This window comes from Chroicocephalus ridibundus, chromosome 2 (genome assembly GCF_963924245.1).
Source record: "Chroicocephalus ridibundus chromosome 2, bChrRid1.1, whole genome shotgun sequence".
NCBI classification, from domain to species: Eukaryota; Metazoa; Chordata; class Aves; order Charadriiformes; family Laridae; genus Chroicocephalus; species Chroicocephalus ridibundus.
In genome coordinates, this window is record NC_086285.1 from 133033 (window position 1) to 157601 (window position 24569).

At 42.4% G+C, this 24569-nt stretch overlaps 1 protein-coding gene across 8 annotated transcripts in view; it reads right to left on the minus strand.

Moving 5' to 3' along the window:
- Nucleotides 1-24569, minus strand: part of SMARCD3 (SWI/SNF related, matrix associated, actin dependent regulator of chromatin, subfamily d, member 3) — a 103947-nt gene that overhangs the window by 23232 nt on the left and 56146 nt on the right. For all 8 annotated transcript variants that reach the window (XM_063324120.1, XM_063324122.1, XM_063324119.1 and 5 more), the window contains one exon: nucleotides 11096-11218. In XM_063324120.1, the coding sequence (XP_063180190.1) occupies nucleotides 11096-11218 (123 nt within the window). The remainder of the gene's footprint in view (nucleotides 1-11095; nucleotides 11219-24569) is intronic.

The window sequence follows — 24569 nt, forward strand, 5'->3', positions numbered from 1 at the left end:
CAAACATGCTAAGATCCACTGTAAGTGGAGAAAGATGGGAGGTTGCAGGGCCAAGCCCATGAGGCTATACATCCTGTACTTCTGTGAAAGATATTTGAGAAATCATTGTAAGAAAAGCATGATATGATGCCCTTCCTGTCTAGATCCTAGCTAGATTGCTACGACTCAGCTGGAAACCTCTTGCTACATGAATGTCTTTCATAGTTGGCATCAGTTCAGATTTGTAAATGGCAGTCACAAATACAGCTAATGCTGCAAATTACATGGGCACATCTCTTCCCATCTTCATTCTGCCATCATGCAGAGCCTGGTAATAGTCTTCCTACAGGCACACACCCAAACACACACATATGCCCCCAACCCTGTTGCCTAACCTTCCTCTTTAATTGCCTTTCACCCTAATCAATCGTGTTGCAGCTCCAACTTGCTGTGAGACCCGAGTGGAGAAAGGCACTGTGCTTCATCCCTAACGCAGGTGCTCAAGTCTGTGAGAGATACGACCACCCCTACCTGCTGGCATTTTCACAGGCTATCTAAGGTTTCCTAATCACTGTACTGGCTTACGGCTGTGTTATTTCTCAGTGCCCTTCTCTCCCATGCACCATGTGGAAAACCTGGTCATTAACTCTATGCATGGATTCCAGAAAAGATATTGCCAAAAATTTCTTTGGGACTCTAATCTCAAATATCTGATTATAATATAATGACAAAAAGGCTACAGTTGTCAAGTTAATGCAGCCAGAACAACCTTTGTACAACATAAGAAAGGAGCAGCCTTGTGCAGCTCTCGCGCTCACACACACACACATATAGGAGAGAAAGAAGTTACAGAAATCAGGTCAGGAAACTAAAAATCTAATATGGCATAGAGGAACGTGGGAAGCAGAGACGTAGGGCTGAAGGGGAACAAGAAAATGACTACATTTTGCCAAATCTGGAGAAAACAGTGACAGAAAGGTTTGATGGAAATGGAGTGTCAATAGTATGCACTGAGAGGGAAAAGGATTTTCAACAGTGCCAAGAGTCCAGAAAATGACAGGTTGGCACAGCTAGAAACAGGCAGATAGATAGGCAGAAAAATTTTCCTGGAAATCCATTTCTTTCTCCATCCTTTCCTACAGGATTTCTGTTGCTAAGGTGCCCTTTCATTATACAAAATGTGAGGGTTTTTTTAATGCCCCAGAATCTTTATTTGGTATGGAGGACCTGTGAAGGACTTCACATAACTCTTCAAATTAACCTGCACATTTTATGCACTGTTCCTAAATTTTATCCCCACCTGGATTATTTGCAAAACTAACTATACAAGTAAGCAGCTTTTTTCTTGATAGTTCTTCCTGGATTCTCTACTGCTATTTCAGGTTTAGATCACTGATTTCATTTCCTCTTCTTTTTATTTCCAAATACATTATCTCCATTCTCCCCTTTACCCTGGAAACTCCTTCTCTTCACACATCTTCCCACATCCAGATAGGAACTGTGTCTGTTCCCTACGAAGTCTGTCATTTCACCACTAATGTCATCCTCTGCAATAACATCCTTATTCAAATCTGAATATTTTAGATGTCTTCCTTCCTCCTAGCTTTCAGGCTCTAGCTTCCTTCTACAGTCCATCTAAAACCAAGTTAGTAACGTCGTCTAACTGCACCGTGAAATACAAAATACCTCTCCTTGATACTTTCCACTGTTTCCCTTTGCTAACAGCTTACAATTTTTCTTTCAAGTCATGCACAAGCCAGATGCAGCTTACATCACAGAACTGGTCTCCTGCTGGGTTCCCTACACTTTCCCGGCTCTGCCAAAGTCAGAGACTGCATAGCATTTGTTTATTTCTCCCGCATCTCTCTCTTCAATTTACAGTGTTTTCTTCTACACAACGAATTCTCTTTCTCAAATGTAATTCTTTCCTCGCTGTAATCCCTGTAAGTCAGCCCACTTCTTCCACATTGTCATCAGAAAGCAACTTAGAATAATTCTGAATAAAAATCCTAAGGAATGGCTATCTCTATAGTTATCTTTTGTCTTCCTTTCTATGTATCACAGAATCACAGAATGGTGGGGGTTGGAAGGGACCTCTGGACATCATCTAGTCCAACCCCCTGCCAAAGCAGGTTCACCTAGAGCAGGCATCTTGATTTTAGATCGGAAACCATTTAGCCTTTTACTCCAACATGTTACAGACGCTACTGACAACGTCTAAGTACTGTCGAATACCGAGCCTTTAGCCTCTGCTAAGCAAAGACATTCTGTCCAACACGCAAAATGTGTAACTTGCACCCTGGGGGCTGTCTTCAGATTTTGGCCCAAAAGGTACTGCAAACTTGCAGCACTATTAAGACAGTGATTATCTCCCAAATGCAACCACAGAAAGATCCTTGCTTCTGACTGATAACAAATATCAGTCAAATAGGGCAACGGCACTGCTGCAAGAAGACCCCAACACCAAATAGGCTTTAAATCTAATAAAAATCTTTATTAGAACACAAAGCAGAATAAGGCAACATAAAGAAGGAAAATTCACATTTGCCAGGTAAAATGGAATAAAAAAAAAAAAGTCTTAATTTGGCCATGAACACTGCTTGAACAGCCAAACATGTCCTCCTCTGTACAGCACTGTACTGACCCAGACACATTCAAGCCTCCACAACTACCTTCCTGAAGCTGCTGCCAACACGTCCACCTCCTGTTTGTTCCCTTATGAGGTGCTGCTCCATTTTTGCCTTCTTTCTGCCCTTCCCAGACTTCCCACCAGCACCTCTTCCTTACACGTCTAGTGCTGCCAGCACCGCTGGCTCCTCATCAAAGCTTCCTGGGAGCAGCTCTGCACAAGACATTCTGGGAGGCTGACTACCTTCTCTTGCGGTTCCAGGCACCAGGCAATGGCACTTGAACTTACCCTACGCACACTTATCATCAACAGTGGTCACACATACTTTCAGCAGTGGCATTTGAAGAAAATACATTTAGAAATCTCTAGCAAAACATCAGAACCAGAGTTCTACAGATGAGCATTTTCTTTGGACCAGCAGGCTCCTCCTCTGCCATGACTTTTCTCCTGTCAGCTGTGAGACATTACCACCCCACCTGATGAAGCAAGATCCTGGCAGAGATCCAGAGTATAGTCCAAATCCCTTCTGAGGGCTCTACCCAGCGATTAGCAGCTTCAGCACTCACAGCTATACTGCTACCATAAGGATGTCCAGCCTTGGAAGATGTCAGCTCAGAGATGATATAGATAGATAGTCAAAACTGAGCTCAAGCAAGAAGAACACCAAAATGGCGCTGGCTGGGGTTTTATAGCGGCTATATAGACCACAAAGTCTCCTTGGCTGAAGACACACATGCACAATCACCGCACTCAGTTCACTTATCAGAACTCCTGGGTTCCACAATAATGTCAAGTTTATACCCAGAGGGCTCTGAGAGTGAGGTGTTCTTCCATCTCCAGCCGAGCAACTCCATCTCATCCAGGCAGGAAATGATACAACATCAGTTATGTGCAACTCGGTTACTTTGCAGATTAAATACAGCAGTGCAATAAACTTGGGCAAGAAGCCACTGCCCTTCAACAAATTCTGCAGATTTCTTAGCAATGCACATTATAGCACAGATCTAAAACCTATTCTCTCTGTATGGTGACTTCTCAGAGAACAGAAAAGCAACCAACCAAAACCTGTGGCCTTGTTTTTTACTGGTAGGATTCTTGGTAGCTTGGAGCAAAAACTAAAGAGAAAACTTACAGCTCTAGGGCAAGAAGAAAGCATCACATTTCATCTCTTCGGACACACTGAAACTTTACTATCCACAAAGACAAAGCTCAGCAGGGGGGAACTTCATGGAGACTCGGTCAACGTTGTGAATAAAATAACCTCTTGTCCAAGAATCAATAAATGCTTAATCTGTTTATTCTTTAAGTGTAAGATACACATCTTTAACATGCGTCTTTGACTTGTCTTCAGCAAAATGAACTTGAAACAGCAGTCATATTAAAAAGAAGAGCCAAAAAGTGCTACATTTCACTTACAATTTCTCCTTGAGAAAAAGAAAAAGGAAGCATATGTGACAGAAGACTGGTCATGTCAGCGATGAACTACCACAAAGGTCTCAGCTACAACGGAGCACAAATGGCAGGAGAGCTCATGTGGAATGAAACAGATCTAAAGAGGAGGCTGACAGGAATGCTGGAGCAGCAGAACTACAGCTTTTTCTCTCTCTAAGTTCATCAATGTCATCTTCACACAAATCAATACAGCTTTCAGATGAAGTAAATGGGTGAAATGCTGTAAATCCATCAAATCCTTCAGAAAACTACCTCTGGTTTATCGTGCCACATTTTTTTTCAGCTTCCATTAGCATTAAATCCCTAAAAAGTCAAATCAGAAACTAAGCATCTGAAGATACCCTGATCTGTGTGATATCCCCAAGACAAATCTGCATCGACTGCTGAAGTTAAAGTTTCCTTCAGTGAACTCCCAGGCAGGACACAATACCTCCGGGACACTTCCAGGGAAGTTGTGCTTGGGATTTCAAACAAATTAACTAAGTTATCAGCAGATAACGTATTGCTGATTGTATCAAGGAAATCTGGCTGCTGATCCTATGAATAATACTGTTAAGAGCTCTCTACGCACATTTTAAGGATGTATTTCTATGTACCTCAACACAGCATAAAAACCTCACGCATAAAGCACAGGAAAGATTAAAAACTGTGTTTCTGTCTTTGCATATAGAGTAACTGTTTCATGCTCTAACAAAAACTTGCTAGGCTGCAAAAAAACCAGCGGAAGATAAAGTAGCACGGAGACTAGAAATCATGAGACAAAAAGAACAATGACCACTAATAACAAGTGTTCATGTGTTACCATTATAAAATAATCAAATTAAACAGGGAGTGTCCATATCAGAACTGGAATATAGAAGTAATGCTCACCCAGAGTAGCAGCAAACCAGTACGTCAAAATTTTTAGAACAAAATTAGTTAGGTAAGTCATAACAACAAAAGATGGATGAGAACTTAAAAATGGCCAACCCAAAGCATGAAAATCAGTGACTTGGTAGAATATGCAAGTATCATGAATACTAAAATGAACTGCCCAATATTTACTGAGTTTAAAATTGCACCAACACGTGAAAAAGACCTGTAGGCAGTTTTCTAAAAACTTCCAACCAAAAAAAAAACCACAAACCACCCTCCAAAAAAAGTCAAACAAACGTTATAGAGGAATAGAATGGATAATAGTATACACAATAGTCTATAGAATCAGTTATTGCAGCTTATTTGGCAGTTGTATACTATACTCTCTCAGGAAGACAATCAGAAGGCGTATACTGACAGGTGATAAGAATGGCTAGGTGCACTGAAAAATTCTCTCTCTACAGTGATTGGGAGGACTGAATTTTTTACCAAAAAGAATAATAAAGAACCTGAAAGAGCTATTTAAAATATGGGCTGATCTAAAGAAGGAGATTAGGTGTCTGTGTTTTCCTTATCTCACAATGCAAAAAGCAGAACGCGTAAAATTATGCCACAAGACCATAAATTCAAAACCTGATCAATGGAAGTATGTCACATATGCTACACAAAGCATAATGAACCATCGTTAACCCATAGAACTCATTCTCACAGAACACAGATGTAAAACTTGCAGGTTTTTATGCCAGAAGAGACTTCATTGTCTAGTTAAATTTCCTGCACAACACTGTCTCTGATCATTCAGCAAACAGGGCAGCTCTTTTTAAAGAACATCCAGTGTTGACTTAAAGACTTGACATAGTGAAAAATCTATTACACCTCTGATATCTTGCTCTAGTGGTCAGAAATATGCACATTAATCAGTTTCAAGTGATCTATTTTTGAACTACCAGCAGTTGGACCAAAGCCAAAAGCTCTTTACAAAAAAAAAACCCCACAACCCAACAACAAAAAACAACAGGGAAGGAGCTGGAGCAGCTATATTATGTACAGATCTCAGGAATATCCAGTCATATCAATATATGAGAATTTTAAAAGATGTCAGACCTTTTTGGGTCTTAATATAAATTGATCTCGGATTACTGGAATTTAGGAGGAATTGTTACCTACAGTTGGAAGGGTTTCTGACACTTCCCATTAAGTATTTAGCAATGGAACACATTATCCAGAGAGGTTGTGGAGTCTCCCACCTTGGAGGTGTTCAAAAGCCATCTGGATGTCATCCTGGGCAACCAGCTCTGGGTGGCCCTGCTTGAGCAGGTGGTTTGGACAAGATGACCTCCAGAGGTCCCTTCCAACCTCAACCAATCTGTGGTCCTGTTACTGGTCACTATTAGTAAGGGCACTGATCCACACCAGCCTCTAATTCCTGTTGCCACTACAAGTGGGAGAGGGAGAGCGATTATGCAAGATTTAACTATGTTATCATAAAATACTTTGGCTAGTTTGTGATAGGTTACAAATGCACACATACTTTGCCTGTTTGTGTTGAGGCTGAGGAACCTTTTGCCCAGTGGCTTGATTCAATGCTAACTAGTTAAAAGCAGTGTAGTACGGTACAGCTGGGGACACAGTCTCTGACAGTGAGTAACTATCCTGGCAACAAGCCAACCAGCAATGCAGAAACCCATGTTGATGGGGTCCCATTGGCAACTCAGTCCTCTCAATAATAACCAGTTTAAGAACCCCCAGAGCAGCATACAGAAGGCAACCTGGGAACTCCTAGGGCCAAGCTCAGGGATGTCCAAAAGGAGGTGGACTCACCAAAAGCACACTGAGGTAACCCTCAAGGATTGGGTGACTGCAGATCAATATACATGTTGATGCTAAGGATGGTAAGACAACCACAAATCATGACCCAACTCTCCCAATGTGAACCGCATCCTAATCAGAGGATGTATCTGTTGCCGTACTGATCTCCGCACACTAGGGAAACTGTAAGCTATTTGGCTTTTTTTTATTTTGTAAATTTTATGGTTGATGATTAAAGATGAGAAAATTCCTAATAAAATTCCCTCAATAAATTGTTTTGTTTAAATTGAAACTGACATAAATTCTGTTTTGCCTTCAACATATTTCTACTTTAAATAGCTTGTGCAGACATTTACCCCAAAGAGCTTTAAAATATCTTAGCAAAACCACTGTAGTGCTTGATGAAGTACACCAATGGGCCCTAGGGTCACTGAGCTGGAAGCAACAGTTATTCCAGGTAATGGGTCTCTATCACATAATGCTTTTCAGAACCCAAGAACCCATGAAGGTACAATTTCAAAAATGAAATGTTTGCTTCCCCTCCTTGATTTGGAGGAATTTTGTTTTTCTTACAATTAAAACGTCTTTCTAATTTCAAGCTTAACATATATTCAGTCACCTTTTCCCCATGATGTTAATGATGTTTCAAAGCAATTGGCAACTATTTTATAGAAGAAATTCCTCCAATTAATCACAGCCAGCACCAAGACCAGCCTGACAACCCAGAAAAGGAAGTACACGGCCCATGTGCTGCAGACCTCAAAGTGCAGTGGGGGAACCTACAACAGCTAAAAAGGGATAGAGCTGCCACTGCTCCCGGCTACCTTCTTTAGTAATCCCCACCTCTTTCTCCATAACATCCCATGAAGAATGAATAAAATGCTTTGCTTACGTTGGGGTAAATGACACCTACTGCATTTGTTGATTGAAATGACTGCAGGTTTGATACCAGGAGCTCAATGACAGTAGGGTTCAGAGTCTGACACAAAAATCTCCACAAATTATTTGCCATTATGCCCCTAAGACTATCCCTTGGATGCTCGAGGTTTAGAACTCAGTACACAGAAAAGATGAGAGTCTTTCAGAATGACAGAACTGCAGAGCCCAGGTGCTGTAGACGCAAGGCATACTGAGAAAAAAAACCAGTCTGGCCTGAGAGGGCAGAGGACCAAGCAGAAACCTTAAGTGTTTCAGAAAAAATACAAATTTCCTTCTGCCAACAATCCAATAGCAGTTCCTCAGTCATCTTAAAACCTGAAAACGGGGGAAGAATCTCAGTTTACAAAACCAGGGAGAGAGATGTTATGACTGTATTCAGATACTACTACTCTATTTTAACCTAAAAATTGATAACCTGGGAGTAGATTGTTTAGTTTACAGAACTGCAACTACACATTGGTCTGGTAAACTCAGTGTCCCACACCAGTTCACCATGAAAGAGTGACAGTCCCTGGATAGCAGCCTCTGGTTTGGGTGAGACCAACTATTGTCTGTGGTGCCAGGGCTTGGGGTAGGAGCCTGGCTAGCCTGGCTTGTGGGACGGGTCACTAGATGCCCTTCTTTCAGCCAGGTGACCCCTGATTCAGGTCTTGGGATGAAAATCGTCTCAGTCTTAAAATTATATTTACGTCCACAACTGATTAGTTATCTCAGGCTTAGACAATGGAGAGAAATAGGCACTTTTTAGGGCATGATTTATCTATGTTCTTTCCAATGTCTACTTCTGTATGAGAAGAACTGTGCCCTGAACTCCATTGCCTACACTGACTAAATCTCTTGACTATAAAGGGACCCCGAGGCAAAGAGCTTATGTATAAATAAACTCAACGTACACGTCTACACTTAGCCAAATAAATCCCGGTCCCAAAGTCCACCATGGCCCTAGCTGTCCAGATTTTCAGTAATGCATTCTTCTTTAATGACATCTACTTGTCTGGAGTTGAGCCACACAGTTTCCAGTTCCTTCAGGCCATGGAGTCTGCTATATCTGTACCTCTGGCCACACTGCAGTCAAACAGCCCTGTCTGCCTGACTCCCTCCTAAAAAAGTCCTTTCTGGAATTCTGAGCATGTCAGCGGGCGGGTTCTCCATAAAGTCAGTGCAAGGGCTCTTGTGACGAGCGGCATGCAGCGAACGCTGCTCTGCAGACGAGGAATTCTGAGACTCTTGTGACTGACGTAGCCTAAGAACGCTGGACCAACAGAAGAAGAGGAGAGGACACACAAGTACCCAACAGGCAGAAAAAAAACAAGGCAGGATCTAGACTGGAAAAGCCATCAACGGAGAGGGGTTGGTGACAGTGGCACAGTGAGCTGGTGGGTGGTGAAGGCCATTTCCCCCCCACTTCAATCCCAAGGTCACCTCGCTTTCTGAGCAATCCCACAACTGTCATCTGTCTCAACAGTGCAGCTCTTCACAGAAGATCCAAGTAAGATCAATAGGTCCAGCATACGTTATGCACTGTCCTCAATCCAAGGTGTTTGAAACATTTCCCCCCAAAAGGGAAAAGACCAGCCTGAGCAACACTAGACCATAAACCTGTGGCTCCCAAAGGCTGCTTCCAGCTACAACTCAGTCACTGTGACCAGTATGATAACTGCCATTACAACTGGTAATGCTGAGCAGTCCCACATATTCCCTACATACTATCACATACCTTGGACAAATTTAAATTTTTCCCAGGATTACAATCCCAGTTTGGGAACCACTGCCTTAAGGCAAATATTTCAAAATTACAAGAGCTTTGATAAGAGATTTAACTGCAGAGATAATTTTTATTGCTGTTACCAATGCTACCAATGCTCAACAAAATGAAAATACTTAACATCAGAACAACCCAAATTTATCTAGGCTTAGCTCTATTTTGACAGGTCTTGAGTTTCACAGCTGCTGCATGCTAAGTCTAGACATGAATTTGAAAAACATCTGTTTGATCATTCTTTAGATGTTAACTAGCTGAGTAACTGATATTTAAAATGTGTCTGCTGAGTCCAAAACCAGAAATTTTCTGACTACAGTTTCTGTAGTGTTGTGCCTCCTATACTCTTCCCCACTACAGGCCCATTGTACAGCTTAGAGACGGAAACTAACGTACTGGTCAATTGCCTAGAGCTTGCCACTGAATAAACATCGTCCTGCAGATTTATGAATGTCAGTCCAAGTCTTCAATTACTTTTAAACATGTCCAAGTTCTTACCTGGTTTAAAATGATGGTGTTCTACCCACATTAAGAAGGTAAATCAAATTATTCCTTCTGAAAGTCCAATCTACTATATACAACACTTTTTTACTACAAACTCGTGATTTAAATCATCCCTACTTCCGTTTCCTGTGTATAAAATAGATAATATGTTCATGGAACTTTATTTTTTCCATTTTTTTTTCTGCTGCATATATATGAATTGGAAAAACTTCAGAGGTAAAAGCCTTCCACATCTTATCAGACACCTGTACAGTGACAAACAAAATGGAATCTTGATCTTAGTTGGGCTGATACCCATAACTGTGGTACAGACAAGAACGACAGGTTTACTTCACAGTAGACATACTGATACAGAATTCATACTACAGGATTCACTATATGAATGTGTAAGAGCATTCAATACAGTCACAAGAACTTAAATAAGACATGAAAAGAAATTCTGCACAATGAGAGCAGCCAAACACTGGAACAGATTGCCTGAAGAGGCTGTGAAACCTCCATCCTTAGAAATTTCCAAAACTCAACAAGGCCTTGACAACCCTGTTTTGAGCAGGAGGTTGAACTAGATGACTTCCTACCTAAACTTTTCAATGACTCAGTTGAATAGACTCAGAAAACTTAGGAAAAGACCATTTCAGTAGGATATTATGAACAGTGAAGTGCTGGACTTGATCTAATAGAAATTGCAGAAAATGTCATCCATTCTTTTCTTACACGAATCACCCTCTTAGAAGCTATGTAAATGTGTACATTTTTGCTGCATCTTTAACACTTTTTCTGTAAGTAATTCTTCACATTATATGCTCTGTTATTCCACAAGTTTAGCTTTTGACCGAATTCTAATAGGAAATTTAATATACGTCTTCAGCACACCCCTCTAATCTCTTATTTTCTTCTTTTTAATCATTCTAGTACAAAGTTCCAAAACCAGTGTTTATTTATGCAGAAGCTATTATTCCCCTTATTAAAGGCTTTCAGAAGTCAGAGCTGGTAATTTCCACAGAATTTTCTCCACCACTTTTCCATGCCTGCTAGTCCCCAGCTGCTTATTGTTAGGAGCTTTGTTTGACCTGTTTCAAAATATCTCTGTTAACGGGACTTTTAATGGAAAGATCATTCCACCACTTCCCCCCTCCCCCAACTCAACCTACAAATTTTTCATTACGTACCTTCATCGGCCTCTTCAGTGCTTCCTGAATATCCACACGCTTCCGCATAATGGTCTGGTCTAGTTTGCGTTCAAAGGCCAACAGATCCATGTAGGCCTGGGACTCAGGAACCAGCTCCCGGATCTGAGAAGGAAGCAAGGAACATCCAAGCACTGGAAGAAAGAATCTGTATGTTCCAGAGCAGTAATACCGACACCTTCCCACCTCTTAGATGTGCTCAGAAGGAGTTCTCCCCAAGACAGTAGTTCCTAATTAGTGGGGCAGGTTTCAGTGGCAGGGTACGAGCATACGACTGAAAAGCTGGAGCACAGAACTAAAGCTGATGAACTCTGGAAGATGCCAGCTGGATCCACAAGGCCTGAATCACAGCTGCTTTTTTTCAAGTGGGGCTTAGCTACAAGCAGCCTGGGAGTCACTGCTCTTGGCAATGCAAAGCACAGTAAATTTGTCCTGTTCAAACTAAAAAAGTGCTGGGTCTCTCTAGACTAAAAATAAAGGGTGCGTGTTCATGTTGATTTTTTAAAAACAAGTGTTTCCCATCATAAGTAAAAATTGCCATTTAGGAAGTCAACCTTTGTCAGCACATCTTCTTGGCCAAGGTGAAATTGACCTTCACAGCAAAGTTTCAACATGACCAGTTACGAGATGTCAACTTATGATCTTGCCAACTTTTATTGGTGTTTTAGTACCTTAGCTAAACTATATCAGTTCTATTAACAAACTCCTTTTAATTTTCCCTTTTCCAGAGAATTTAGCGGGGGGGGTTGTTGAAGTAGGTTATGAGGAAGACCTAATGATCTGAGCCTAGAGATGGGCAAGTATACTCTTCTTACATGAAAAAGTTGGTTCTTAACTGAGAATAATGCATGCAGGCAAGCCATAAAAGAAAGGAACTGTAAGTAATTATAATAAATCTACTAGACTACCTTCTCTATTTCTACAGTATTCACTCTAGCTTTAACCTATGTAACTGAAATATTTAACTGTTAGAATACTTCTGTTCTATAGGAATGGAAAGCTAGTTGGTATTCCTGTTTTGCTTTAGAATCAGAAGTTTACAGCTTTTATTTGGTGTGAGACACAAACACCTATGTGAGAGACACCAGGCGCACAGCCGTTCACTATGTTCTGCAAGGATGTAAGAACCGTTGCACCAGGTCATCCCGACAGTCTGCCCGTCCTAGGGTTGCGTCTCTGACAGCATTTGAAAGTTGTTGCCCTTTAGTACCGACAACCGCCTGAGGCATGGTGTTCCAGAACCTCAGCAGGCAGTGAGTGAAGTACCTCCTCCTGCTCATTTTGAACCTGCCATCTCTTAGCTTCGTTTGGCGCCATCTCCTTGACCAGCTGGAGCAGGGGTGGGCAGGCATTCCCTACACACCTTTCCACACTGCTCAGATGTTTTACAGTTTTTGTCATCCCTTTCTTAATATCTTTCTTTTCCAGCCTGAAGAGGAACAATTCCTCCCTTCTGTATTTAGACTGATCAAGACTGTCAAGTAGATGTCTCTTTGAACCTTATTTATTTGTTTGTTTGTTTTGAGATGACAGAACACCTCCTGTTTTTACAGCAGGACCGATGCTCTGGAGAAGCAGAAACCATGGAGCCAAAAACTCTCTTCAGCTTTAGCTGAACTACTATCTTTTTAACTGCTTATATTCTTTCACAAAGTCTTAGTATCAGCAGAATAATAAAAGAACATGAACATTTTTAAGAGTGAAGCACAAGGAGCGAACATTGCCCTGGAAACATCAAGGAGTTGCCAGACAGCTCGCAGAACACGGGCAATACTTCCTCACCACAGTGAATACAAATCTTTGGACCCAATAAAATACCCCAATGCTTCTATCCTGTCCCACACAGAAGAAAAGATTCCTCGGTCCCTTCCACACAGAGGAAACTAATGATGCTGTACTGCAGTCAATTAAAAATTCTGGACCCAGAACATAGTTTCAATCTTTTAACTCCAAGTTCCAGCACAGTCAGTTCAACTCCCAGGCACAGGATGAAGCAGGGAGCTGGCCCACACAGCCCTCAAGATAAAGCATTTACTACAGCTGCGACACAACCCTTCTAACTGGTTCGCAGGATACCAGACCCAGGATCTAATGGAATTTCTAAGAAGATTGTAGAAACAGCATTAATCTTCAATAAATATTTCTATTCCACACTTTTACATCTCTTACCCCATGAAACTGAAAAGGTATTTCCTATTCCACTCCTATAACCAAACTGTTAAACAATAGATGATGTTAAGAAAGCGTAAACACTTTAAAATCAGCCACGAAGATAATACTGCATATAATTCCTCTAAATGCAAATGGCTGCAGGTTTGGAGACTATTTGGGAGAAGAATTGTACTTGACTGTGTTTGTACTCTTCTCTAGGCACATGTTATGGTCACAGCGAAGATGGGATACTGGGATACATCAAAGGTCCACTCAGGACATTTTTGTCTGCTCTTGCAGTCTTTTGCTTTCTTGCCCTACAATTGGAATAATCTTTTGGTGGCACGATAATGTTCGAATTTCGTACTCTTTCTCAATTTGCCCTCAAGAGTGAGAGGAAAATTAAGAGGGAGCCTCAGCAGCATCACATAACAATGCAGAATTTTCTTTGTTTCTGGCTCAAAAAGATAAAGGTACTCTTACACTCCAGTAGTATGTAATTAATTTTTCCATTTTCTTCACAGGTAACTGAACCCTGGTTAACTTGGTGGTTATGCGATAAGGATCTGTGCAGCCTGCCTAATTCCTTCTTGCATGGTTTGCCCTAACTGGACCATGCAAGTGTCCTCTCTTCTGCTACAAAAGTTCTAACTATGAATGTGCAAAGAGTATTTCAAGACCTGAGTTCTCCATTCTGGCCTTTATCTATTTCAGGAAACTACAAAAAGCACCTAGCAGCAGCATCTCATCATCCGAGGTTTTGAAGCATGCGTGATAAATCTTAACTTAGAATTATATGGATAAATGGAATAGATTATTATTAACATTAGTAAGACAGTATCTTTCTAGAAGCTAGTATTCTTTTTTTTTATTGTGAAAACTCAACTGTTTCAAAATTTTAAAAAAGTAACACTAACAGAGTATTATTAAATTATGCACTTTTATCCTTGTTTTCCATGTATGTCTTATTGATGGTGACAAAAGAAGGAAAAAATTATAAGAGTGGGGGCAGTGAGGACAGTGGCAGGGAACAGCATGATGGGGGAGGCTCTCACAACGTTCTTGTAAAAGCAGCACAATGTGGGGGCCCCAAGACACGTCCCTGTAAACAAATGTGCAAAGCTTGCGAAAGAGGCAGAATCAGACACCAGTGAACACCTGAGACACTACAATCTCTGGAATATGATACCGTGAGGGGCATCACCGACAAACCACCTGATCAAGAAGGAGACAAAGCCTTTCGCAGACATCTGGAGGAACCCCTCATACTCACAGGGGAACTTTAACAACCCTGACATCCACTTTGACGGCAGGAGCAATGGGCACAAGCACTACAGAAAATTCCTGGATTGGACTGATGACAATTTCTTGACACAGGTGATCAACCAGCCAACAAGGGGAGGTGCTCTGCTGGACCTGTGACCCACAAAGAAGGAAGAAGTGGTTGGGGATGTGAAGGTTAAAGGCAGCCCTGGCTGCAGCAACCACGCGATGGCAGAGTTTGCGATCCTGAGAGAAGCGAGCAAGACCTTGACTTCAGGAGAGCAGGTTTGGGCTTGTTTGGGGATCTGCCCAGAAGGATCCTATGGGACAATGGTTAACAGTAGTTAACAGTAGTATTCTAACAGATATCTAAGGCTACAGGAGACATAAGGTTGAGAGACAGGGAAATCTTTTGCTTGGACAATAGCACAGCTGGAGAAGAACAACTTTCCAACAGATGTCCTTCCTTCACATTTCAGGCTACCATTTCAGACCTGAGAGTAGCAGATTCCACTCAAAACATTTACCAAGATCAGCTGCAGGTTTCTGTCAAAATGGCTAGAGTACCTGGTGTAGAAAGTATGCTGACTGTAAGCCACTTGTAAGGTCTGGTGGTACAAAGTGAAACTAGTAAAACTTAATAATATATTTGAATTGTCACAGGGAGATAATGCTAGCTCTGATATATGCCCATTACATTTTTGGTTCTGTATTTGCAGCTGAAAGCAACATTTAACTTATCATTAAACACTGGTGTGAAACACAAGTGTCAATCTTCAGAACACATACATACAGGAAACTATGGTCACTACCTATGAAGCAGAAGTAATATTAGTAAGGAAAGAGGTGACTGTTTGTTGTTCTGGTGAAACGGAAACCTTGAGGCACACTGCTAATAGGAGATGGAAACAGGAGTTCCATAATGCCTGTGCCTCTGCTGAATTACGTACCAAAGTAATAGGTTGAGGCTGTCTGGCACGCACTATACAGGACATGAACCAGCTCCTCCTGGTCTTAACAACTTGTATATAAGAGTATGAGAGAGGCAGAACTAAGAACAAACTGCTGCTTGTGGTCTGTCAACTTCATCTGCTGCAAGCATGTCTGAATCACAGCTTTCCAAGACAGACTCTTGTACTGCCAGGTTCCTGGGTTAGAGACGTACTGCACTTATTTGCAGAAAAACTAATTTTGCTGTATTATGACCACTTTATTGAGCAATTCAGATAATACTTTGTAGCAATAACTGTCCTTCTCCCTGTGTTTATCTACTGTTCCGTTAATCTTACCCATAAATTTTAACATCAAATTTCACATATTATGCATGACACTGGGGGAAAAAAAAAGCTACATTGCACTGGGCCAAGAACTGACCTTTTTGGTCCCACCAGAAACGACCCACTCGCTGATATGTCTTCAAATTGACAGTGAGGGACTTTTTAATTTAAGGTAACCAAGAAGCTTACTTATACTGTAAGACTTCTCATTGAGATGTTATTGATAACACGTCAAATGGCTTGAAGAAATCCAATAGCATCAACACAATTTCTGTTATCAAAGAATCCTGGGATCTCCTCAGAAAAAGACAGACCTGTTGAACAAGATTTAGTTTCCCCAAAAAGCTGCACGTAGCTCTATGAAGCACCAAAGTGCTCAGATGTCTTCCTTCAGGCAGAGGCACAAAGATCTCCTCAAATAATGTAAAACTTAACAGAGAAATCAAGAGAAGCACAGACCAAAAAGATCGTTCCTCATCTAGAGAGCAGGAAAACCATCCAGAGGGGAAGAGAGATTCCCCAACTCTGAATTTGTGTCTTGCTGTCTGCCTGTCACCAAGAAAAGGAAGGGCTCTGAGTGAACCCTGACTGGACTTGGCAGCTGTCAAGCAGAGAGAACATAAGAAAAATACTGTTTAAACAGCAGAAGTGCATTCTCCCCTCCTTCTCTGCACCTGCAGCAGAGAGCAATCTAATCCAGCAATCCTTAGCACAGAGGCAGAATCCTAGTCTTCACTTCCTAACCCTCAAAAAATCGTGTTCTAATTCAAAAACTTTTCCCTCTATTTTTACTTTGACATTGCACTAACTCCGAGTCCTGTCCCTCACTTACCCCAACTCCATCATAACCATCATCATCCTAGCAATGCCATTGTGCTGGGGAATGGTGCATTTGTAAATTTAGTTGGAATGCTATCTTTATTCTGGCTATCTCATTATCAAATAAATACTAGCAGAGGAAAAAGATTTTCATGAGAGAAAATATTTATCTGTTTATAGTCACAGAGTTACGGGAAGAAAACAAAGAGTTACGTCATATTTTGATTTAAAGCAGAGAAGAAATGTGGAACTGGGACAGATAAGCCTGTTACGTGCAGCTAAAAGACACAAGCAAGATGTAGAGAGATTTACTCTGATTTCCCTACAATGTTTTAAGCAGAATGTCATAAATATTTCTCAGTTATGAAATACAGAGTCACGGACATTTAAATCCAGACTAAACTCTCTCAAGTACACAGAATCACAGAATCGCAGAATGGTAGGGTTGGAAGGGACCTCTGGAGATCATCCAGTCCAACCCCCTGCCAGAGCAGGGTCACCCAGAGCAGGTGGCACAGGAACGCGTCCAGGCGGGTTTGGGATGTCTCCAGAGAAGAACACCAAAGAAACAACTCTGCTTCGGTTTCTAAGGCTACAGAGAAAGATACACATTATGTCAAAACTGATCTAATGTGTCCATTCCAAGCTAATTACTGCTGTGCTGGAAGAGTACTAGGAAGCATCCTGTGAATTCCAAATTAATTCTTCTAAATATCAAGAGACCTAGCTGTATCACTTCTGCAAGAAAATTATGTCCCATCCACTCATTAGGATGTCACAAATAATGGAAAAAATAAAGGAAAACGGATATTTTAGACTTTCAAGTGGTCCTTAGGGATACAATACTTCACAAGAACTTTTTGAGGAATTCACAGTGACACTTAGATAAGAAGCAAATACTGGCCACATGTTGCCCAAGAAAGCTGAAAAAAAGCAGCAAGACAAAGATTCAGTTTTCATCATGGCCGAGCGATATAGGAAACCTTACATCTTTCAACAACTTTGACTTGGCTTTTTTATTAAAATGATCCAGCAGAGGACAAAAGAGCCATAGATGCATTCAAAGCTGTAACATTTTTAGTTAATCATGACCTGAAAAGACTGTAAGACACTTCAGAAAAGGCTTTTTCGGAGTTTGCTGACTGAGCTGCACGGCGGCAGATACTGAACAAACACAATGGAACACACAATAAAGCAAGAAATTTACCTGTACTGGTGGGTACTACTGAGACCCCAGCTACTGACAAAAGCGACCGAAACTCACTGTGGATCAGTTAATGAAGTCATCTGCATGAGCAGCAACAAACAGAAAAGATGCAAGGTATAAAGAAGAGGAACGGTTCTGGAGCTTTTAGAATTTAACCTGAACATTAAGAACAGAATCTACAAGTGACACAGGATGGAGAAAGCAGAAATAAAGAAGAGGACAGAGATAGGGATCCATACCATGGTGAACTGGGAGAAAGAAAATAATACAAATTATTAAAGGTATTCGTACAACCAAAACACCTAGAAGCAAGAATGTAGGACACAGCTACAACATGAGGCCTCTCAATGCTTCCCAGGAAAATCTTAAAAGGATTTAGGAAATGGTAGGGGAGGAAACAATATCCCAGAACACCACTGTTGCTGAACAGGCCACTGCAGTTCTTAAATACATGAGCGGGAAGACATGGAGCAAGATTAAGGATTTTACAATTACTGCCATGCTTGGCAACAGCATAATCACTAAAAGAACACCAGAGTCAGAAATGAAGAAATCTACCGACAAACTCAAGAAATTCTGCAAAAAGCTATTGAGATCATTAGCAGACAGGAAAACATCCTCTATAATACAAGGTTCCATGAAGCCAATTAATTTAGGTTCGCTTATGAGTATGTATCAATCTACACAAACAGAAAAAGAAGTTCCTCTGCTTATCGAAGTGACAATACAATTAACTTGAAATTGTTTAAGTTCAGATTAGAGATAAAGTGAAAATTCTTAGGAGTGAGTGTAGCCAAACACTGAAAAAATTCGACAATGACTGCAGGGAATATTTCATCATATTTTGAATACCTATGCTCTCACTTACAAGTAAATCCTCAGCTCTGTCTTAAAGAAGTTAAACAAAACCAAAACAAAGTACCACTAACTTCTCGTGATAGGGTCAGACTTCAGATTGTCTAGTTGTATGACACTAAAATTAAATTAGTACTTTTTTTTCTTCTTCCAGAAGATCAAATATGTGCTCCTTCTTTTCAAAGTCTTCCATAAGAAGGCTTGCCACTCTCTAGTAAAATTAAACAGACCTCTCAATACAACTATTAGGAGTCGATATACAGGCACGCAGACAGAATACTGAGAGGAAATGACAGCAAAAAGTCAGTGTCAGTCACGGAAAACCTGAGCTTAAGCTGGAGACACAGGTTTTCTTGAGTTGCACTCTGGCACTGACACATTCAAGATCAGAGACATCAGAAGAATTTCCCGTTTCTGCAAAGAACAAAGCCATCTCACACGTGCTTAGCTCTACACAAATAGACTACAAAACATAGGTCTCCAATATCCTCCTATTGCAAACAGGTTAGCTCTTGATTCCTCTCTTTTGAAAAAAACTTATAGTAGTCATTTCTGCTACTTCTGCCATCAGAAAACAGTATCTGGGAAGTGCATTTTTGGCATAGACGGTTTTCTAAAGGGGGTTGTTTGGGTCTTCATTAGCATCCTTAGGCAAAGCGTGGAGACCAGAAAACCTAAGACATATATCTCTGTCAGCCTCATCGACCTCCGGAGTGACTGTATGTATAAAATCTCTCCTGCTGACACAGTATAACCCATTCTGCCATAAACTTAACATTGCAGGATGTTGAATTCTGAAAGAATTTGCGTTTCTTCAAGTGGAGCCCTGATAGGCTAGTGCTGGCTACAAAAAAGTCTATATCCAGCCTTCCTTGATCTCCACAAGCTTTCAGTGTTGAGGCAGTCAGCACTTCTTTGCTAGTCAAGGCGTACTAGAAGCACCTACTGCAGTTGCTTCCAACAGAAGACAACCACCAAAGTCACCCACATCACTGAAGCGATGTTTGAACTTCTGGGGTTATGCTGATGAACAGTCATCAAACACGCAAAGGATTCACTGAATATCTGGGTAAACCATGATTTGTATAGACAAGTGTTTAAGCCTCAGTAATCACAGAATCATGTGGATCAGAAGGACCTTCTGAAGTCACGCAGACCAACTGTTGCACAAACCAGGTTCAAATTACATCAAGTTCCTCAGGACCTTGTGCAGTCAGGTTCTGAATACCTCCAAACAAGGATGGACATCCCATAGCATCTTCTGGCAGCCTGTTCTAAAGTTTTGGTAGCGTCATGGTTTGGGTGGGTTTTTTTAAAGAAAAAGTTCCTTATATTGAGTCAATTGCCTGTGTTGCAGTGAGTTTCTGTTGCCTCTCATCCTGTTGTTGTGCACCTCCAAGAGGAATCATAGAATCCTCTAGGTTGGAAGGGACCTGTCAGATATTTGAGTCCAACCATTAACCTAACACTGCCAAGACCACCACTAAACCATGTCCCTCAGCACCATGTCTACCTGTCTTTTAAATGCCTCCAGGGATGGTTGATTCCACCACTTCCCTGGGCAGCCTGTTCCAATGCTTGATAAACCTTTCAGTGAAGAAATTTTTCCTAATATCCATCCTAAACCTCCCCTAGCACAACTTGAGGCCGTTCCCTCTTGTCCTATCGCCTATTACTTGGGAGAAGAGACCGACAACCCCTTGCTACACCCTCCTTTCAGGGACTTGTAGAGAGCGAGGTCTCCCCTCAGCCTCCTTTTCTCCAGGCTGAACACCCCCAGCTCCCTCAGCTGCTCCTCACAGGACTTGTGCTCCAGACGCCTCACCAGCTCAATTACCCTTCTCTGGATACACTCCAGCACCTCAATGTCTTTCTTGTCATGAGGGGCCCAAAACTGAACACAGTATTCAAGGTGGGGTCTCATCAGTGCCGAATACAGGGGGAGGATCACTGCCCCAGTCCTGCTGGCCACACAATTCCTGATAAAAGCCAGGATGCTGTTGGTCTTCTTGGCCACCTGGTCACACTGTTGGCTCATATTCAGCTGGCTGTCGATCAACACACCCAGGTCCTTTTCCTACAGGCAGCTTTCCAGTCCCTCTCCCTCAAGCCTGTAGCACTGCATGGTGGTGTTGTGACCCAAGAGCAGGACCCAGCACTTGGCCTTGTTGAACCTCATACCATTGGCCTCATCCACCTTCCTGCTCAAAGCAGGGTCAACAACAAGGTAGATTTAGATGAGATATTAGGAAGAAACTCTTTACTGTGAGGGTGGTGAGGCACTGCACGGTGCCCAGAAAAGCTGTGGATGCTGGAGGTGTTCAAGGCCAGGTCAGATGGGGCTTTGAGTAACCTAGTCTAGTGGGAGGTGTCCCTGCCCATGGCAGGGGGGTTAGAAGTAGATTATCTTTAAGGTCCCTTCCAACCCAAACCATTCTATGATTCTACGCTGGGGTTTGAAAACTCCCAAGGGTGGAGATCCCACAACCCCTCTGGGTTCCAACACTTGACTGTCCTGTTGAGAAAAAGTTTCTCCTTACATATAGCCAGCTCCTCTCCTGTTTCAACTTATGCTCACTGGCTCTCATTCTCCTGCCATGCTCCACTGGAAAGCCTGGCTCCATCTTCTTAACCATCCTCTCTTAGGAACTGGAAAGCTGCTATTAGGTCCCCTCAGAGCCATCCTTTCTCCAGGCTGAACAAGTCCAGTTCTCTCAGTCTTTCCTCATGTGCTGATCCAGCCCTCTGACCAACCTGACGACCCTCTGCTGAAATCATTCCAGTGTGCTAATGTCTTTCTTGAATTGGGAGGTCCCAAAACTGGACACAGTGCTCTAGCTGTGAGCTAAGGAGTACTGAGCAGAGGGCTAATCTAGTCCCTCAAGCTCTTGGCTGTTCATACAGTTATCTTTGCTGCTAGGGCACACTTCTCGCTCCCACTCAGCTCACTGTCCACCAGGGCCTCCAGGGCCTTTCCAACAGTGCTGCTCCCCAGCAAGAGCTCACTGCCCCCCACATTCCCAAGAAAGAACTTTGCATTATCACATCCCTAATAATTTCTTTCTTACGAGTGAATAGCAGATCCAGGTGTTCCTCACCTCTGGTCGGCTCAGATGGAGAAAGAGGTGGACAACAGCCATGCAGTGACCAAACAACAGGACAGCTATTATGGTATGGGATCTGTGCAGAGAATCCCATTTGGTGGCCAGTGAACAGCAGCAGGAGTTGACTGAATATTTGTGTAAAGGAGAATGAAGTAGAGAGGACAAAAAGGAGATGACAGCTGGACAAAAACCTATCAGCACAGCTAGACAAGTTCTCACAGGAATCTGGGGCCCCGTGAGAACAGTAGACAATACTAAGAGACAAGCATGCCATTGAAGGAGAAGCAGTTTGCTGTTTCAAAGTTGCACTCCACTCTGCAAGTTAAATGGGGAAAAGCAGAGACACATAGAGCTATGGAGTCAGAACAATTTTCAGCTGAGATTCCTGCATTAGCATGGATAGGCAAGCCATCTGAAGAAACAGAATGGTGAATCACACTCACGGTGTCTGGGAAAAAATGTAATGACTCAGAACTAAGAGAAAATAAGACACTGACCAGAAGTAATGAGGAGACAAGTCCTGGAGAAAGAAGAAGCGCAGTCTAATGTGCAGTCATGTTCCTCCACAGTTTGTGGCACGACTGCTAGACTTGGTTCACAAAGGCCACAGCAGCTCCAGAGATCTAGGTCCCCAGCTATGAATGAAGATGCCTATGAACTTCTCCACAATTGGATGAGGGTTTCAGAACAAGGGAAGGATCCAGGCGTAAGGAAAATGGGGTGGAGTATGGCCTGCTGCACAGAACTGGAGTTAATGTTGAATACACTATAAAAAATGCCAAGCCTTGCTATGTTACAGTATGTCAGCCTGGGCTTAATCAAGTTTTTATTTTCCTTAAAATTGCATTTTAGACAAAACATATGAGTAGATCAAATCAACTTGCATTTAAATAAAGCATTTGACATACAGTCATAAAGGGAACCACTGCTGAAGACTGAAAAATGGGGATTAGAACAAAACCAAAATGTGGTAAATAACTGGCATAGAAAAAAAAGTATTAAGCAGGAAGTACCCAATGGAAGATTTTTGAAACTGATTTTATTTATTTTCATTAACAGCTCCAGCACAAAAAGGAGAAGTACGCTAACAAAACCTGATAATGACAAATTTGGGTGGCATCTTCAATACAAGGCAGAGGATAGTACAGAGAACGGAAGGAAGATGAGAACTGTATAACAGAAATGGGATGAAATATAGCATTACAAAGCACAGAATCATGTTCCTCAGAGTCTATACCCATAATTCCTGTTCTAATATGGGAATTCATCAGTTGCAAACAACAGAAAGTTGAAATACTTGTATTAGTCAATCACAGAATGAGCATACGCTGTACCAATGTGGTAAGGCCACAAAAAATAAAATGTGATCCCAATCTGTATCACTACCTGTTTCCAGTAGAGATAAAAATGCATTAGTGACATCCAAGCGCTGGTGATACTGGTAATCTGTAATACTCTCTATAGTTCCAGTCTCCTGAGAGGTAGGTTTAAAGAGGTTCAAAAGAGGTAAATTTAACCTGAATAGATATAATGAAAGATTGTGAGGATTAGAATTGTGGGGAACCCCTTTTACTTGTCAAACTAAAAGCACTTGATTTGCTGAGGCTAGCAAGAAGAAGAAAAAAAAAAAGCTGCCGAATCTAAAGTATCTCAGAAGTAAGGAACCTAACTAGTCTTGAGGCACCCATTGTCATGGCTTCCGTGACAGAGGGAAGCAGACTGGATGTGCCAAGAGGTCCTGCGCAGTTCCATAATCATAGACTCATAGACTGGTTAAAGTTGGAAGGGACCTTAAAGATCATCTAGTTCCAACCCCCTGCCCTGGACAGGGACACCTCCCACCAGCCCAGGTTGCTCCAAGCCCCGGCCAACCTGGCCTTGAACCCTCCAGGGATGGGGCAGCCACAGCTTCTCTGGGCAACCTGGGCCAGGGGCTCACCCCCCTCACAAGAAAGAATTTCTTCACAATATCTCATCTAAATCTCCCCTCTGTCAGTGGAAAACCCTTCCCCCTCATCCATTGGCTCCCCTCCCTGATCCAGAGTCCCTCCCCAGCTTTCCTGGAGCCCCTTGAGGGACTGGAAGGGGCTCCAAGGTCTCCCTGGAGCCTTCTCTTCTCCAGGATGAAGAACTCCAACTCTCTCAGACTGTCCTCATAGCTTAGGTGCTCCAGCCCTTGGATCATCTTCATGGCCCTACTCTGGACTTGCTCCAATAGGTCCACATCCTTCTTATGTTGGTGGTCCCACAGCTGGACACAGTACTCCAGGTGGGTTCTCACCAGAGCAGAGCAGAGGGTCAGAACCACCTCGCTTGCCTGCTGGCCATGGTTGTTTTGATGCAGCCCAGGATGTGGTTGGCCTTCTGGGCTGCCAGGGCACATTGCTGGCTCATGTTGAGCTTCCCATTCACCAACATCCCCAAGTCCTTCTCCTCAGGGCTGCTCTCCATCCGTTCTCTGCCCAGCCTGTATTTGTGCTTCAGATTACCCCAATGCACGTGCAGGTCCTTGCATTTGGCCTTGCTGTAGTTCATGAGGTTCGCACAGGCCCACCTCTCAAGCTGGTCCAGGTCCCTCTGGATGGCATCCCTTCCCTCCAGCATGTCGACCGCTCCACACAGCTTGATGTCGTCCGCAAACTTGCTGAGGGTGCACTCAATCCTGCTGTCCATGTCGCCAACAAAGATGTTAAACAGCACCAGTCCCAGTACTGACACTTGGGGAACACCACTCGTCACTGCTTGCCACTTGGACATCGAGCCATTGGCCGCAACTCTTT